This window comes from Taudactylus pleione, unplaced genomic scaffold, assembly GCF_031769625.1.
Source record: "Taudactylus pleione unplaced genomic scaffold, aTauple2 ptg000378l, whole genome shotgun sequence".
In the NCBI taxonomy this organism is placed as follows: domain Eukaryota; kingdom Metazoa; phylum Chordata; class Amphibia; order Anura; family Myobatrachidae; genus Taudactylus; species Taudactylus pleione.
Window position 1 is genome coordinate 7373722 of NW_028284779.1, and position 16638 is coordinate 7390359.

The 16638-nt window shown below is 46.5% G+C and overlaps 1 protein-coding gene across 1 annotated transcript in view; it reads right to left on the reverse strand.

Annotated features, from left to right (window-relative positions):
* KCNK16 (potassium two pore domain channel subfamily K member 16) overlaps positions 1 to 16638 on the reverse strand; it is a 48971-nt gene that overhangs the window by 18410 nt on the left and 13923 nt on the right. Inside the window, exons 2-3 of the mRNA XM_088445338.1 lie at positions 9224 to 9338; positions 4026 to 4192 (exon numbers count right to left, since the gene is read on the reverse strand). Coding sequence (XP_088301464.1) covers positions 4026 to 4192; positions 9224 to 9338 — 282 coding nt within the window. The remainder of the gene's footprint in view (positions 1 to 4025; positions 4193 to 9223; positions 9339 to 16638) is intronic.

Sequence of the window (16638 nt, forward strand, 5' to 3'; positions counted from 1 at the left end):
GTATGTATAAATACATCCAATAGTGGATCGTTGTGATGCAGACCAAAGTGCCAATATAAATAGTAATCCACGGAGTATAATACAATGCTCAATGGAAAAAAGACTGAAATGACTTGAGCTTTGTTTGCAAATATAAATAGTTATTTTGTGAACAGATAATGTCAGAATGGTTTGTGGTTTTCACAGAAGTTAATTAGTTTAAAATGCCATTGAAAAGAAAGGCCTCTGATTGTCACAAGTCACATATGATATCAGGTTTAAAAAAAGGTGATAAGCGGCCATAGAAAAAAAAATAAATAAAGAAAAAAAAAAAAATATATATATATATATATATATATATATATATATATATATATAAAGGGGGATGAATGTAAAAGAAAAATGAAAAAAGGGGTTTAAAAATGAAAAAAACGAGAAGATTTTATTTTTTTTTTCTATTACATTTCCCTCCCCCTTTTTTATATATATATATTTTTTCTATGGCCGCTTATCACCTTTTTTAAACCTGATATCATATGTGACTTGTGACAACCAGAGGCCTTTCTTTTCAATGGCATTTTAAATTAATTAACTCATATAAATTTAATTAAAAACATATTAAACACGTATTATCTAATCATTCATGTAACAATTATTCATTGTATATATACAACACCACCCATTCGACAGACCACACCATCTGTGCGCCCTGTAAGACCCAATTCACAAACTATTTCAATTACCCTAGTGATCTAGAAAGGGATCACAAAGGTCTGTGGCAGCCTTAGAGATACATCTACCCTATTCTTGTTCTCCCCCACCCTTCTTATTTCTTTCCCCTCCCTCTGCTCCCCAACACCATTGAGGAGATAGTGCGGATACACCCCCATTTTCCAGACGCCCACTTCAGGCTGTGTGGTTTGTGCATTTGCGATGTAGATTGTAAACACTCCACCATCGGCGGTACATCGGTCGCACCATCAACATTTACAGTAGCCTAGGGTCTATTCTAGCTACTCTCCTTTAATCCAACTAACATGGCCTTTGACGCTGCGGTTTTGCAGTTGGGAACACAGTAACTATCCCATACGCGCCCAAGAAACGTCCCCTTTTGCAATCACTTTAGGTCAATTCTCAGTCTCCACCCTGATACGCCCAGGGATCGCAAACCCCTTCTCAAGTGTTAGCGATCCCGTATGCAATTGCGTACGGCATAGGGCATTTGGGTTCACACGTTCGCAGTATGGAATACGTGCGTGCGTTACAATCAGTAATGCGTCATCTCTGAATCAAACACATAAACAGTAATAAAAAAAAGATCTGATAAAAATGTACGAATATCAGTTGCAGCATAAAATACACCGATATTATTAAGGAACATGCAATGCTTATTTAGGACAAATCCAAAGTAGATTCCGGGGCGTAAGAGTCCCTCCAGGGATATTGTGTCCAAAATAATTTACGAATGTTCCAATAAATAGAGCCTCAAACTGGTGGCAATTAGGGGTCTGCACATAGATGTCGTGGTCGGACTGACACACAAAGCTCCAGCACACAATTACAGTAAGGCCCATATATATATATATATATATATATATATATATATATATATATATTTGGGCACTGGCACAATTTTTGTTGCCAAGAGAGCAGCTGCTTAGGCCTCTTTGATGTTTGTTTAATTCCGTTTAGATTTTTTTGAAATCATTTCTATTGCACTACGTGTATCAAGGATGCATGGGTTCAATGTGTATGCTTAATACATATACTGAGTATGGGCCTGATTCAGATAGACGGAATCGCAGAGCCACAAGGAAGCAGCTGTGCAGTGTTGTCCATCTCACATGTAAATGCAGCAGGAGGTGCCTGTAGGAAGTAGACACCACCAGCATGCGCCTGCGATCAGTGGCGTAACTATAAATTTTGCTCCCCCATGCCAAAAAAGTTTCAGGCACCCCCCCGCCCAAAGATCAAACATACCCAAAGACGACGTTTGAGGTGTGTGGTTACATGATACAGCAACGTGCCTTACACATTATGACACACTAAGGAATGCCACTTACAACACATTATGCCACACAGCAATGCCCCTTACACATTCCACACAATAATGCCACGTATAACACATAATGACATGCAGTAAAGCCCTTGTAAGAAATTTATGCCATGCTGTAATGCCCCTATTTCACATTATGCCACACTGTAATGCCACATACAACACATTATGCCACACAGTAATGCCACATACAACACATTATGCCACACAGTAATGCCCCTTACACATTATGCCACACAGTAATGCCCCTAATAGCACATTGTGCACACAGTAATGCCAAAAACACATTATGCCAAACAGTAATGCCCATTACATCCCACCCTGACAGATCTACTTCACCAACCCTCCTCTCTGCTCCTGCCAGTCTGTCACCTCAGCTCAAGACAGGTTGCACAGTTTTTATGTCCGTGTAGAACCAGATTATTGGGAACATAGTTTATAATCTGTAAACTGTGTGTATCAAGTTAGTGCCCCTTATACAGTGCCCCCTGTAGTTGTGCCCCAAAATGCAATGCCCCCTATACTAGTGCCCCTTATGCAATGCCCCCTGTAATAGTGCCCCTTATGCAATGCCCCGGTAGTAGTGCCCATTATGCAGGGCCCCCTGTAATTGTGCCCATTAAAGTAGTGCCCCCTGTAGTTGTGCCCATATGCAGTTCCCCTTGTAGTTGTGCCCCTTCAAGTAATGCCCCCTGTAGTTGTGCCCATTTCAGTAGTGCCCCCTGTAGTTGTGCCCAGTAGTTGCCCTCAGTAGTGAGCCCCCTGTAGTGAGCCCCCTGTAGTTGCACCCAGTAGTTGCCCCTTATAGTTGCCCCCAGTAGTGAGCCCCCTGTAGATGCCCCAGTAGTGAGCCCCCTGTGGTTGCCCCCAGTAGTTGCCCCCAGTAGTGAGCCCCCTGTAGTTGTCCCCAGTAGTGAGCCCCCTATAGTTGCGCCCAGTAGTGAGCCCCATGTAGTTGCACCTAGTCGATCCCAATAGTGAGCCCCCTGTAGTTGCCCCCAGTAGTGAGCCCCATGTTGTTGCCCCCAGTAGTGAGCCCCCTGTGGTTGCACCCAGTAGTGAGCCCCCTGCGGTTGCCCCCAGTAGTGGGCCCCCCCCCCCCGCGCACACACACAAAAAAAAAACCACTTACCTTTATCCCCGCTCCAGTGCTGCTGCCGTCCATACCCTGGCATCCGCTCTTCGGCACTATGGGAGTGACAATGATGTCACTCCCATAGTGCTCTGCGGGACCCGGAAGACGGAGCTCACTCCTGAGCCGCGTCCCCGGCGTCCGCTCCTCAGCACTATGGGAGTGACGTCATGACGTCACCCCCATAGTGCCCTGCAGGACCCGGAAGACGGGGAACTCCATCTTCCAGCTGCCGTCGGGGGTTTGAATAGGAGCCGGGTGCCTGCTGGTAACACACTCAGCGGATGCCGGGCAGATGGAGGGTGCAGGGGGTGCGACAGAACCCCCTGCACCCTCCGTAATTACTGAGTGCCGTAACTACTGCCCCCATCGCCCCCAAAGCTAACCAGCGCCTCCAAGCCACTGCTGGGGCTGTGGGGGCAGTAGTTACGCCACTGCCTGCGATCCGAGAGCAGCGTCCGTAGACGCCATGGTTGCTCCTTTGGGCAGGCTGTCTATGCTGAGACTTACTATGCATGGTCAGTTCCTGGCAGGAAATCTACGTCCACCGACGCAGACCCTGACCTCATCCCTCCCGTTTCCGAGAACGCTCGCCAGTCACGCCCCCAAATGCCGCAGCTTATCAATGATGCTGGGCTTGAGGGAGGTGAGAGCGAGATTGCAGGACCCGTTCTGCACATGCGCAGACCCCAAAGTATCGGAGATGTACACTACGCACACCATCAGGTACATCCCTGAATCAGGCCCTATGTACGTAACAGATGTAAGTAAGGCAGAAAAGTCTGGTGAAAACAAGGTATAATGTATGACAATGTCACATTTGCAAGTAGAGACTATCCTTATTTTTAGCTGATGTACCCCAGATCCTCCAGGGTCCTGCGTGCACCTCCCCAGAGCGAGCAGATGGGTGTTTAATCCGTTACCAATCTGGTTTAGAAACGCCAGGTTGAGCGGGATCCCGAACAAAGCGTAGAACACACAGAAGACCTGTCCGCCCATTGTGCTGGGGTACAAGTGTCCGTAACCTGCAGAGGAGAAATACATGTATATTAATTGCCCGGAATGAAAGACTAGATAATACTCAAGGAAAATGTGTCGGCAGGTATACAATGGTACATGTAGCTGCTGAATTATTACAAAGCAGAACTTCAGCTCTCAAGCCCTGTCACAGCCGTTATAGAGAGCAGCCCCCATGTAAACCAGTCATGTTAGTCCCACTATAGTTTTCTTTTAAAGGTAGTATATATTATATATCTATATATCTATATATATATATATATATATATATATAATAAAGTCCTCGGTTTAGGGGTCTACCTGTTCGTCTGGACTAATCTCTTGAGCCACTGGATGGATTTTGATGTGGCTTTCACTATTCTATACAGCATTGGTCGAGGAAGGTTTAGGTGTATGGAACCATTCATCTGTGAGAAAAAGGGAGCCGAGCAGCGACGTAAAGCAAGTCACAGAAAAAGTTTTGCACCAAGCTGCTGTATAGGAGCTGGCCAGCATGCTGAAACAGCAAGAGAGCATCTAAAACTGAGGCTTGGAATGAAGCACATCACTGAAAAAAACAAACTGTTGTGCTGTGTGAGTTGCTGACTGCTGCTGCAGGACCAAGGGCTGCGCTCTGATTGGCTCTCTGAGACAGTGAAAGCCAAATCAGAGATGGCAATTGTGCCGTGTTGCTTAGCAGCAGCCTAGAGAGGGGAGGGAGTCAGGGACTGAGCAGGATCACGTTTGAGACAGAGAGTAGTTACACACAGAGTTTGAGACAACTATCGGAATACCATAAATTGATTTCCGTTTCATGGTGGTAAACATTGGACCACCACCATCAAATGGTAAAAACACTACCATCGGAATAAAAACATTGATGGTTAGTAACCATCGGATTTGGAGGCCCATCCCTACGCTGAACATGCAGCCATCACTCCTCCACTGTGAAGTGCTCCCTCTCCAATGTGATGCTCCCGCTCAGTCACACACCCTCGGTGAACAGGAGGCACCTCCCATGGAAGTCAGCGCTGTTCTCGGACAGGGGCACCACAGCGAGGAAGCTCAACAGGAAGCCCAGGAAATAGAGGGTACATTGTGCAAAGAAGACATTGCTCATCGCTATGTTCGGTAGCTGGGGAGGGGTGCGCATGGAGGCTGTGGATATATGCACAGGTGCCCCAGCCCCGGGGACATGCTGCTGATAATGCACATGGTAGCTGCAATACAAATCTCTCATCTATGATCCTCCTGCCCTTCCCAGCACATCCCAGTGGCCGGGTCCCAGCCAGCTGCAGGGCAGCATCAGTGGGGGTTGTGGTGACACTGGTGTGATGCATATACTAGCAGCCTACCTCGGCTTCGCACGGGAGCAATTTTGAAATGTAAAATTTACGGCGATTGTCATTTTTAACTGAAGTCTTATAAGATCGCCTTGTAGACGATATTAGTCCTTTTTCCTCCTGGCCTCAACACGAAATTATTTAGTTTTGACGTGACACCCAAAAGGGCCACGTAAAGTTATCCATGAGCAAAACAGTCTCCACCTACAGTAGGTCAACTCCGGCCACGTTAGTGTCTGTCCCTGTGCTTTACTTTTTGTCATGCCAAAGCAGACTCTTACCGGGAACTGGACTCGTTTGAAATTAAAGAATCGTTTCTCACATAAATGAAATAGCAATAGTAAAAAAAGGGAAAAACTGAAATGTATCAGTAATCAGGGCTTACATCAGGTGGAGCACCCAGATAATACATATATAAATCTCTTCATGGTATAAAAGTCCATCGTTGTGATATATCTTTAATGGTAAAGGCAACGTAAGCCAAGGAAACGCTCGAACATCTGGTTTTTCATAGACTTGCTTCACTAACATTGTCACTGCTCGGCTCTCTTCTGTCATACATTAATGTGTCATACACCTAAACCTTCCTCCCCAAATGCTCTATAGAGTAGTGACAAATACATCAAAATCCGTTCAGTGGTTCTCGAGATTACCCTAACATACAGACGGACGCTTACCAGGGACTTTATTTTATAATCTATTCTATATACAGTACTGTGCAAAAGTTTGGTGTGGAAAAAATGCTGTACAGTAAGAATGCTTTAAAAAATAAAAGTGTTAATAGTTTATTTTTATCAATAGACAAAATGCAAAGTGAATGAACAGAATAGAAATCTAAATCAAATCAATATTTGGTGTGACCACCATTTGCCTTCAAAACAGCATCAATTCTTCTAGGTACACTTGCAAACAGTTTTTGAAGGAACTTGGCAAGGAGGTTGTTCCAAACATCTTGGAGAACTACCCACTTCTGTGGATGTAGGGTTGCTCAAATCCTTCTGTCTCTTCATGGAATCCCAGACAGGCTCGATGACGTTGAGATCAGGGCTCTGTGGGGGCCATATCATCACTTCCAGGACTCCTTGTTCTTCTTTACGCTGAAGATAGTTCTTAACAGCTGTATGTTTGGGGTCGTTGTCCTGCTACAGAATAAATTTGGAGCCAATCAGACGCCTCCCTGCTGGTATTGCATGATGGATAAGTACCTGCCTGTATTTCTCAGCATTCAGGACACCATTAATCCTGACCAAATCCCCAACTTCATTTGCTGAAATACAGATCAGAAACTTGCATGGAACCTCCATCATGCCTCACTGTTGCCTGCAGACACTCATTGTTGTACCGCTCTCCTGCCCTTCGGCGAACAAACTGCCTTTTGTTACGGCCAAATATTTCACATTTTGACTCACCAGTCCAGAGCACCTGCTGCCATTTTTCTGCACCCCAGTTCCTATGTTTTCGTGCATAGTTGAGTCGCATGGCCTTGTTTCCACAGTATCACGATCCGCACTACTAGAACGGTTTTATTACCTCTCTGGTGCCTATCCAAGATGGCACGGAGGTCCGTCTGGGCTGCACGCTGTGTCCGGGTGATGTTTGGACATGCTGAGTTCTCTCCTAAACGGGGATATGGGTCAGCCATCACCTGACGCCATGCCTCCATTCAGAACACTACCTTCTGACCTGCTGACCGCAGTATCCAATCATCAGGGATCCTGTTCTATAAATTCCATTTCCTGACTGGCCTCTGTTGCTAGTACAACATCGCTTATCGCTGAAGTTACAGCTCAAGTACTGAGCTCCTGGATATGCCTTATCTGAACGGTGCAGTCGGTCTTATTCTATTTCCCTCATCTGGAACCAGACTCCGATACCATCTGTTACAGTCTGGAATTGCCATTGAGAATTATCTCTCATATCATCATCGGTCCTTACCAATCAACTACAGTAAAGTATCATCATCGGTTCTTACCGATCAGCATTAATATTCTTCAACATGGGATCCTCAGCAAATCAATTAATATTCTTCAAACATCAGATCCTCAGTAAATCAATTATTATTCTTCAAACATTGGATTCTCAGCAAATCAATTATTAGTCTTCAAACATCGGATCCTCGGCAAATCAAATACTATTCTTCGAACATCAGATCCTCAGCAAATCAAATACTAATCTTCAAACATCGGATCTCATCAAATGAAATACTATGGTTCAAACATCGGATCCTCATCATATGAAATATTATTCTTCAAACATCGGATCTTCAACTAATCAACTTATTATCCTTCAACATCTAATCAGTTATTGTTCTTCATCATCAGACTCCTATCAAAGCAAGTTATAGTATTCAACATCGGACTTCTGTCAAATCAAACTATTAATCTCTCAACTCAATTTATTAATAAAATAGACTCTTTATTCTGTCATTGCCTTCAGGCACCTCATTCACTACCATATCCTCATATCCCTATATGAGGAGGTCATGGTTAAAGTCACCCAAGTTCATCCACGCTCCTCCAATCTCTCCATCAGACTCCCACGTCTGTCTCTGTCCAAACCAATCCTCAGGCATGGCACACATCGAAGGTGTGGCTTTTGGACGCAATTCTTCCATGAAGACCACTTCTGGCCAGACGTTTCCGAACACTAGATGGGTGTACCTGGGTCCCACTGGTTTCAGCCAGTTCTGAGCTGATGGGCAGGAGAGCGGTACAATAATGATTGTCTGCAGGCAAAAGTGAAGCATGGTAGAGGTTCTTTGAAGTTTGGGGCTGCATTTCAGCAAATGGAGTTGGGGATTTGGCCAGGATTAATGGTGTCCCCAATGCTGAGAAACACAGGCAGGTACTTATCCATCATGCAATACCATCAAGGAGGCATCTGATTGGCTCCATATTTATTCTGCAGCAGGATAATGACCTCAAACATACAACCAATGTCATTAAGAACTATCTTTAGCGTAAAGAAGAACAAGGAGTCCTGGAAGTGATGACATGGCCCCCACAGAGCCCTGATCTCAACATCATCGAGTCTGTCTGGGATTACATGAAGAGACAGAAGGATTTGAGCAAGCCTACATCTACAGAAGATCTGGTGCTTAGTTCTCCAAGATTTTTGGAACAATCTCTCTGCCAAGTTCTTAAAAAAACTGTGTGCAAGTGTACCAAGAAGAACTGAAGAATTGTTGCTATTATGAAAGGCAATGGGTGGTCACACCAAATATTGATTTGATTTAGATTTCCCTTAGGTTCATTCACTTTGCATTTTGTTAATTGATAAAAAATAAACTATTAACACTTTTGCACAGTACTGTAATATATATATATATATATATATATATATATATATATATAAATAGTCCGTACAGACCTGCAAAGGTTTCCTGTAAAAGGGGTCTGGTCTAATGATGACTATAGTCTGGCCCCATCCCCTGAAGCTGGGAGCAACAAGTCTGCTCCTGGAAAGGATTCCAAAAAAGTAGGTAAGTATGTTTATAGGTTCAAGTTCAGAACATGGGACCCCCTGGGTTACCATAACGAAAGTGCTTCAGAACATAAGTACATTTGTTCAGAACATTAAATAAACTAATTTAACACTTAAACTGCCACAGCGACACCAGCTTATGCAGCATCGACTTCAACCATGTCACAAAGAATGAACATTTGCACTTCTGTAGACTATGATGAACATTCTCGATGCAGAACATTGTGACATTACCTATGGTAGTGATGACGGTACCGGCAAAGAAGAAGGAGTTGCTGAAGTCCCAGTTACTGTAATGTGTGGAGTTTCCCTTGGGATTCAGGCCATTCTCCCACGCTTCCATGATGATCTGTAGACAGAAGACAAAGTCACATCACTCTGACAGGCACAGGTCGTAGCAGTCTCATCACCCTGACAGGCACAGGTCGTAGCAGTCACATCACCCTGAGAGGCACAGGTCGTAGCAGTCACATCACCCTGACAGGCACAGGACGTAGCAGTCTAATCACCCTGACAGGCACAGGTCGTAGCAGTCACATCACCCTGACAGGCACAGGTCGTAGCAGTCACATCACCCTGACAGGCACAGGACGTAGCAGTCACATCACTCTGACAGGCACAGGTCGTAGCAGTCTCATCACCCTCACAGGCACAGGTCGTAGCAGTCACATCACCCTGACAGGCACAGGTCGTAGCAGTCACATCACCCTGACAGGCACAGGACGTAGCAGTCACATCACTCTGACAGGCACAGGTCGTAGCAGTCTCATCACCCTGACAGGCACAGGTCGTAGCAGTCACATCACCCTGACAGGCACAGGTCGTAGCAGTCACATCACCCTGACAGGCACAGGTCGTAGCAGTCACATCACCCTGACAGGCACAGGTCGTAGCAGTCTCATCACCCTGAGAGGCACAGGTCGTAGCAGTCACATCACCCTGAGAGGCACAGGTCGTAGCAGTCACATCACCCTGACAGGCACAGGTCGTAGCAGTCACATCACCCTGACAGGCACAGGACGTAGCAGTCACATCACCCTGACAGGCACAGGTCGTAGCAGTCACATCACCCTGACAGGCACAGGTCGTAGCAGTCACATCACCCTGACAGGCACAGGACGTAGCAGTCACACCACTCTGACAGGCACAGGTCGTAGCAGTCACACCAGTCTGACAGGCACAGGACGTAGCAGTCTCATCACCCAGACAGGCACAGGACGTAGCAGTCACATCACCCTGACAGGCACAGGTCGTAGCAGTCACATCACCCTGACAGGCACAGGTCGTTGCAGTCACATCACCTTGACAGGCACAGCTCGTAGCAGTCACATCACCCTGACAGGCACAGCTCGTAGCAGTCTCATCACCCTGACAGGCACAGGACGTAGCAGTCACATCACCCTGACAGGCACAGGTCGTAGCAGTCACATCACCCTGAGAGGCAGAGGTCGTAGCAGTCACATCACCCTGACAGGCACAGGTCGTAGCAGTCACATCAACCTGACAGGCACAGGTCGTAGCAGTCACATCACCCTGACAGGCACAGGTCGTAGCAGTCACATCACCCTGAGAGGCACAGGTCGTAGCAGTCACATCACCCTGACAGGCACAGGTCGTAGCAGTCACATCACCCTGACAGGCACAGGTCGTAGCAGTCACATCACCCTGACAGGCACCGGTCGTAGCAGTCACATCACCCTGAGAGGCACAGGACGTAGCAGTCACATCACCCTGAGAGGCACAGGTCGTAGCAGTCTAATCACCCTGAGAGGCACAGGTCGTAGCAGTCACATCACCCTGAGAGGCACAGGTCGTAGCAGTCACATCACCCTGAGAGGCACAGGTCATAGCAGTCACATCACCCTGACACTGACAGGCACAGGTCGTAGCAGTCACATCACCCTGACAGGCACAGGTCGTAGCAGTCTAATCACCCTGAGAGGCACAGGTCGTAGCAGTCACGTCACCCTGAGAGGCACAGGTCGTAGCAGTCTAATCACCCTGAGAGGCACAGGTCGTAGCAGTCACATCATCCTGAGAGGCACAGGTCGTAGCAGTCACATCACCCTGACAGGCACAGGTCGTAGCAGTCACATCACCCTGACAGGCACAGGTCGTAGCAGTCACATCACCCTGACAGGCACAGGTCGTAGCAGTCTCATCACCCTGACAGGCACAGGACGTAGCAGTCACATCACCCTGACAGGCACAGGTCGTAGCAGTCTAATCACCCTGAGAGGCACAGGTCGTAGCAGTCACATCACCCTGAGAGGCACAGGTCGTAGCAGTCACATCACCCTGAGAGGCACAGGTCGTAGCAGTCACATCACCCTGACAGGCACAGGACGTAGCAGTCACATCACCCTGATAGGCACAGGTCGTAGCAGTCTAATCACCCTGAGAGGCACAGGTCGTAGCAGTCACATCACCCTGAGAGGCACAGGTCGTAGCAGTCACATCACCCTGACAGGCACAGGTCGTAGCAGTCACATCACCCTGACAGGCACAGGACGTAGCAGTCACATCACCCTGACAGGCAAAGGTCGTAGCAGTCACATCACCCTGAGAGGCACAGTTCGTAGCAGTCACATCACCCTGACAGGCACAGGACGTAGCAGTCACATCACCCTGACAGGCACAGGTCGTAGCAGTCTAATCACCCTGAGAGGCACAGGTCGTAGCAGTCACATCACCCTGAGAGGCACAGGTCGTAGCAGTCACATCACCCTGACAGGCACAGGTCGTAGCAGTCACATCACCCTGACAGGCACAGGTCGTAGCAGTCACATCACCCTGACAGGCACAGGTCGTAGCAGTCACATCAACCTGACAGGCACAGGACTTAGCAGTCACATCACCCTGACAGGCACAGGTCGTAGCAGTCACATCACCCTGACAGGCACAGGTCATAGCAGTCTCATCACCCTGACAGGCACAGGTCGTAGCAGTCACATCACCCTGACAGGCACAGGTCGTAGCAGTCTAATCACCCTGACAGGCACAGGTCGTAGCAGGCTCAGCAGTAATCAGCCCCATTACTTTATAATGAGTAACATTTTTTGGTCTTGTCCGCATGACCCGTAGGCAAGATTAGGGGGATTACAGGTAAAATAGACATTCCTGCTGCTCGGCCTTACACCAAGGAGGATGGCTTCCTAATGTATATCACACAGCAGATTACCACCACGCAGGCTGGGAAGTCACCTGCCAACTGGATTTGCAAAAATACCCGGTAATTATCCGGCTAATAGTGAATGGATTATTCCCAGGCACTGTGCTCATTTGGGTCCAATGACATTGGTGCATGTAGTGAGACGACAAGCGTTACATAAATGTAATTTATATATATTTTACCATCAGTAACTGAACACTCACCAGTCCATGGTGTTGGGTTGAGCTCAGTGCTATCAGAGGGTCCCACATTTTTTTATTCCCCTAAGGAATTCAGCCCTGTGATGAATAGATGGGATGAGCCCCACTATGACAAAGAGCTATTATATAACCAGCCCAGTCTGGCATAGCCTGGCGATGGCTACTGCTTTTGCGATGAACCAAGTTGATGATAACAGGGGCATCTTATAAGCAGCCACATCAAAATACTTCTGGAGCACTTTAAAATGTCTCTGATGCGGCCGCCTTCTGACATACTATCCTGAGTTACAAACATCTGCAGGTTTACATAACCAAGTAAAGCGCAATGATATGGTCTGTCTCTTACATGAGCCCCCGTATGCCGCACCTGAGACCACTGAAAGAAGATGTAGTTATATTTTAATTTGGAGATTGAGATCTGCCTGCTAAAGAAGTTGGTAGGTAATTTGGTTTTGCTTAAGAGAGTGCACAGAAAACGTGTATATTCACCCATATACAGAGCAGTGCGTATCCCTTGTGTAGCATACACGCCTGGTCTGCTACAAGTCATCACCGTCATCGAGTACTGGCACCTAATGGAGTACGGGATCCCGGCATCAGCTTCAGGAGCCCTAATGTGTAACCAATGCAGCACTTGTATTACAGCTGGTAAATCTCAGATCTTTTATAGCGCACAGGTTATAGTGAGCAATTGCGTGACGGGCTGAAATATTATGTATATTACTCTAAGGGGGGTATCCAATTAGGTCCGAAAAATTTTCGGGTGCAATAAACAGGGTTCTTTTGCCGATGTTCGGGTCTTTTTCGGCGATTTTTTTTTCGTGCTATCCAATTAAATCCCGTTTTTTTACGCCTGAAAATGTTTTTCTCACGAAAAGACATAGGATCCGCGAAAAGTCGCAGACCTATGTATTTTCTCTGCCGCGATCGGGAGAAATACAGCTTCTTATCAGGGATTTGGTTTCGTCTGCCCGAGGCAGGCGATACAAAATCCCCGATAAGTGCTGGCATCGGGCTAATTGTTTAGCCCCGGGCGAGGTAATTAGCCGCGGTGATTTACTGCGGCTAATTGGATACCGCTCTAAAAGAGTGTTTTCATTGAGACAGTTTGATAATCAACCACACAAATGACTAAAGTGCTGGTGTGACATCTCCGTAATACCCGTATAAATCCATGAACACAATTTAGAGCCATTAGAGGCTGTGCTTTAAATGAGGTGTATAAAGTGCCTATGTGACACCACCATTACTTAGTAAGCAATGCCTTCACCGCAATCATATAATAGGTGGTTTACTAAGGAGCAATTAATGATGACTTGCAGTGCTATTCAGTACATGGAAATGTTTCCTATGTATTTGCCTTAGGCACACGTAAGTGAACATCCACATTATGCTTTTGGGAACTGCTCGCTGCAAGTCCTTCCGTGGTTGTACTACAGCTGAAAATGCGCATGGTGGGAAGGGCTAAAAGTTCACAAAAGTCCGACCTCTATAGGACCATGCCGTTTATTAATGTAAGACTAGCTCCTACACATGTACAACACAGTGGGGTCTATGTACTAAGCCTTGGGGGCCCATTTATCACTAATCGCATATACAATGCGATCTGGGTGTGATATTAGTGCCCATGAGCGCATTGCAGAATGAGATTACATCATCGGGATGTATTATAGAGCACCCATAGGGACGGGGGCTTCAGAAAGAGCCCGTACCTGCGTTGTGCTCCGCGTTTGACTGGGGCGGTACACCTGTCAAACTGTAATGCAGGTGTCCTAAGGCGAGCTCAGGGAGGACAGAAACCTCCTGTGGAGCAGAAGGGCGGTCAGCGGGGTCCCGCTGACCGCACATGCACAGCGCCCATTTCCGGCTGAATCCGCGATGTGTAGCACACAAGCTACGATGGGCTACAGCCATCTTCAGATGACATTAGCTGAGGGGGCCAATCAGTGGAATGCTTCACATTCCAGAACTTGGTAAATATGGCAGCATTGCATCCCCCACAGAAACCTATGGGGAATGCGGCTCCCGGCAGGAATTGAGGGATCACAGCAGGTAGCGGAGATATCTGCTGCAGTTCCTCTGTCATACATCTGGGTTAAACTTAATATTTGCGGTTAACCCCTGAAAACGGGTGTTTTCGGGGATTAAGCCGCAAATATACAATGATAAATGGGCACCTTGGAGAGAGATAAAGTGGACAAAGATAAAGTACCAACCAATCAGCTACTGTCACTTTACAGGCTGTGTTTGAAAAATGACAGGAGCTGAATGGTTGGTACTTTATCTCCGTCCACTTTATCGCTCTTCAAGGCTTAGTACATACACCCTTGTATTTAATATGTCTGTCACTATTCCCTTCCATTACATGTTGGTAAGATGTGATCAGCGCTCCAAGGGGGGTCCCCCTAGGTTGTGGGAGCAGCTAGGTACTGGAGATGTCCTCACTCCAACAGGAAGGTATAATGTAGTAATTATGTACTAAGCACTCACCTATGATTCAGTGGATGGGGCCAGTGATGTACTTAGATTCCCCACTAGATCATATATGTAAAGTAAATATTGTACATAAATGGATAATTATGAGTGACAAGTAAATATGTGTATAACGTTGTTTATTAACCTGGCAGACACAATGCTCCAATGTAAAACAACTCCATGGTTCAAATCCTAAGGAGTGGGAGTGTTTGCTAGCGAACTTAGCAGGCTCCTTCAGGGTGCCTCTGTCCGCAGTGTAAATTAAGCACTACGTTACCCTATAAACACCTGTGGTGTGACAACCTGACTAGGTTTAGTCAATACATAGGAAATGATGATAGCGGGTTATCCGGGGTGATGAGTGTGCCCCTTTAGAGGGTTACTCTCGGTAATTTAATTACGTTACCCTGTGTACACTGCAGTTGTGTAACCTTAACCCTATAGAGCCGTGTGAGCATGGGATGTAAGGGAACCTTAATCTAGTTAGGGTCCCTTTCCGTATGTAAAAGATGTCATACGTTACCCTCACTATATATTCTTCATAAGGCCCTGATTGGCCGAAATGAATTGACACGTGACTTCTCAATACAGTGTGAAGAGTTCGCAGACACACCAGGAAGAAAGCCCCGATTGGCTGAAACGCGTCGACACGTGACTTCCCCATACAGTGTGAAGAGTTAGCAGACAGACCAGGAAGAAGGCCCTGATTGGCTGAAACGCGTTGAACACATTACTTCTCCATATAGCGTGAAGAGTTAGCAGACAGACCAGGAAGAAGGCCCTGATTGGCTGAAACGCGTTGAACACATGACTTCTCCATATAGCGTGAAGAGTTAGCAGACAAACCAGGAAGAAGGCCCTGATTGGCTGAAACGCGTTGAACACATGACTAACCCATACAGCGTGAAGAGTTAGCAGACAGACCAGTACACGGCCTCACGCCACTGCATTATTTGTCCGCACATATTACATACCAACCCCGCTGACAGCCACAGTGTCCGACACCTCGGAGAAGGGTCCCACCCTATACCTAAGTTCCCTAGCAACCACTCCCACTCCTTGGGATTTGAACCATGGAGTTGTTTTACACTGGAGCATTGTGTCTGCCAGGTTAATAAAACAACATTATACACATATGTACTTGTCACTCATAATTATCAATTAATTTACAATATTTACTTTACATATATGTTCTAACGGAATCTAAGTACATAACTGGCCCCACCCAGTGAATCATAGGTGAGCGCTTAGTACATACTTACTACATTATACTGTTCCAATACATGACACCCTCAGAGCATACACCCCCCACCCCGATTAGCTGCACATCATCAAAATGATTATGCAGATTTGTATTAAATGAGGCATCACCCATCTAAGGGAGTAACCTTCTGCTTCAATTTGCAGGAAGTCCCACCTTGCCTTATTCCAATAGAAAAATTGCCACCTCCTCCCCCTTGTAATATATCTATCAGTGGGACATAATACACGCCAGCTACATACAGTAAACACCATATATGAGTCACACGTGTTTATCTGTGTAGCAAAGATAGCAGATTTATTCATATTATTAATGACTTTGATGTTTGCAGCATTGTTTGAACAGACTGCCAAATGATTTCTTGAGGTCCCAGGTAAACAGGGCCCAGTATCACCTGCTGGCGCCTGGCCCGGGTCTGCTGGCAGCCTCACAGCATTATTAGTGATTATCTGAGTGACCTTTGGGAGTCTCTGGCTGGAAAATGTCACATAAAGCTAATTTCATGGGAAAAGGGCATTGGCCAAGTAGCGTCTGCCCAAAC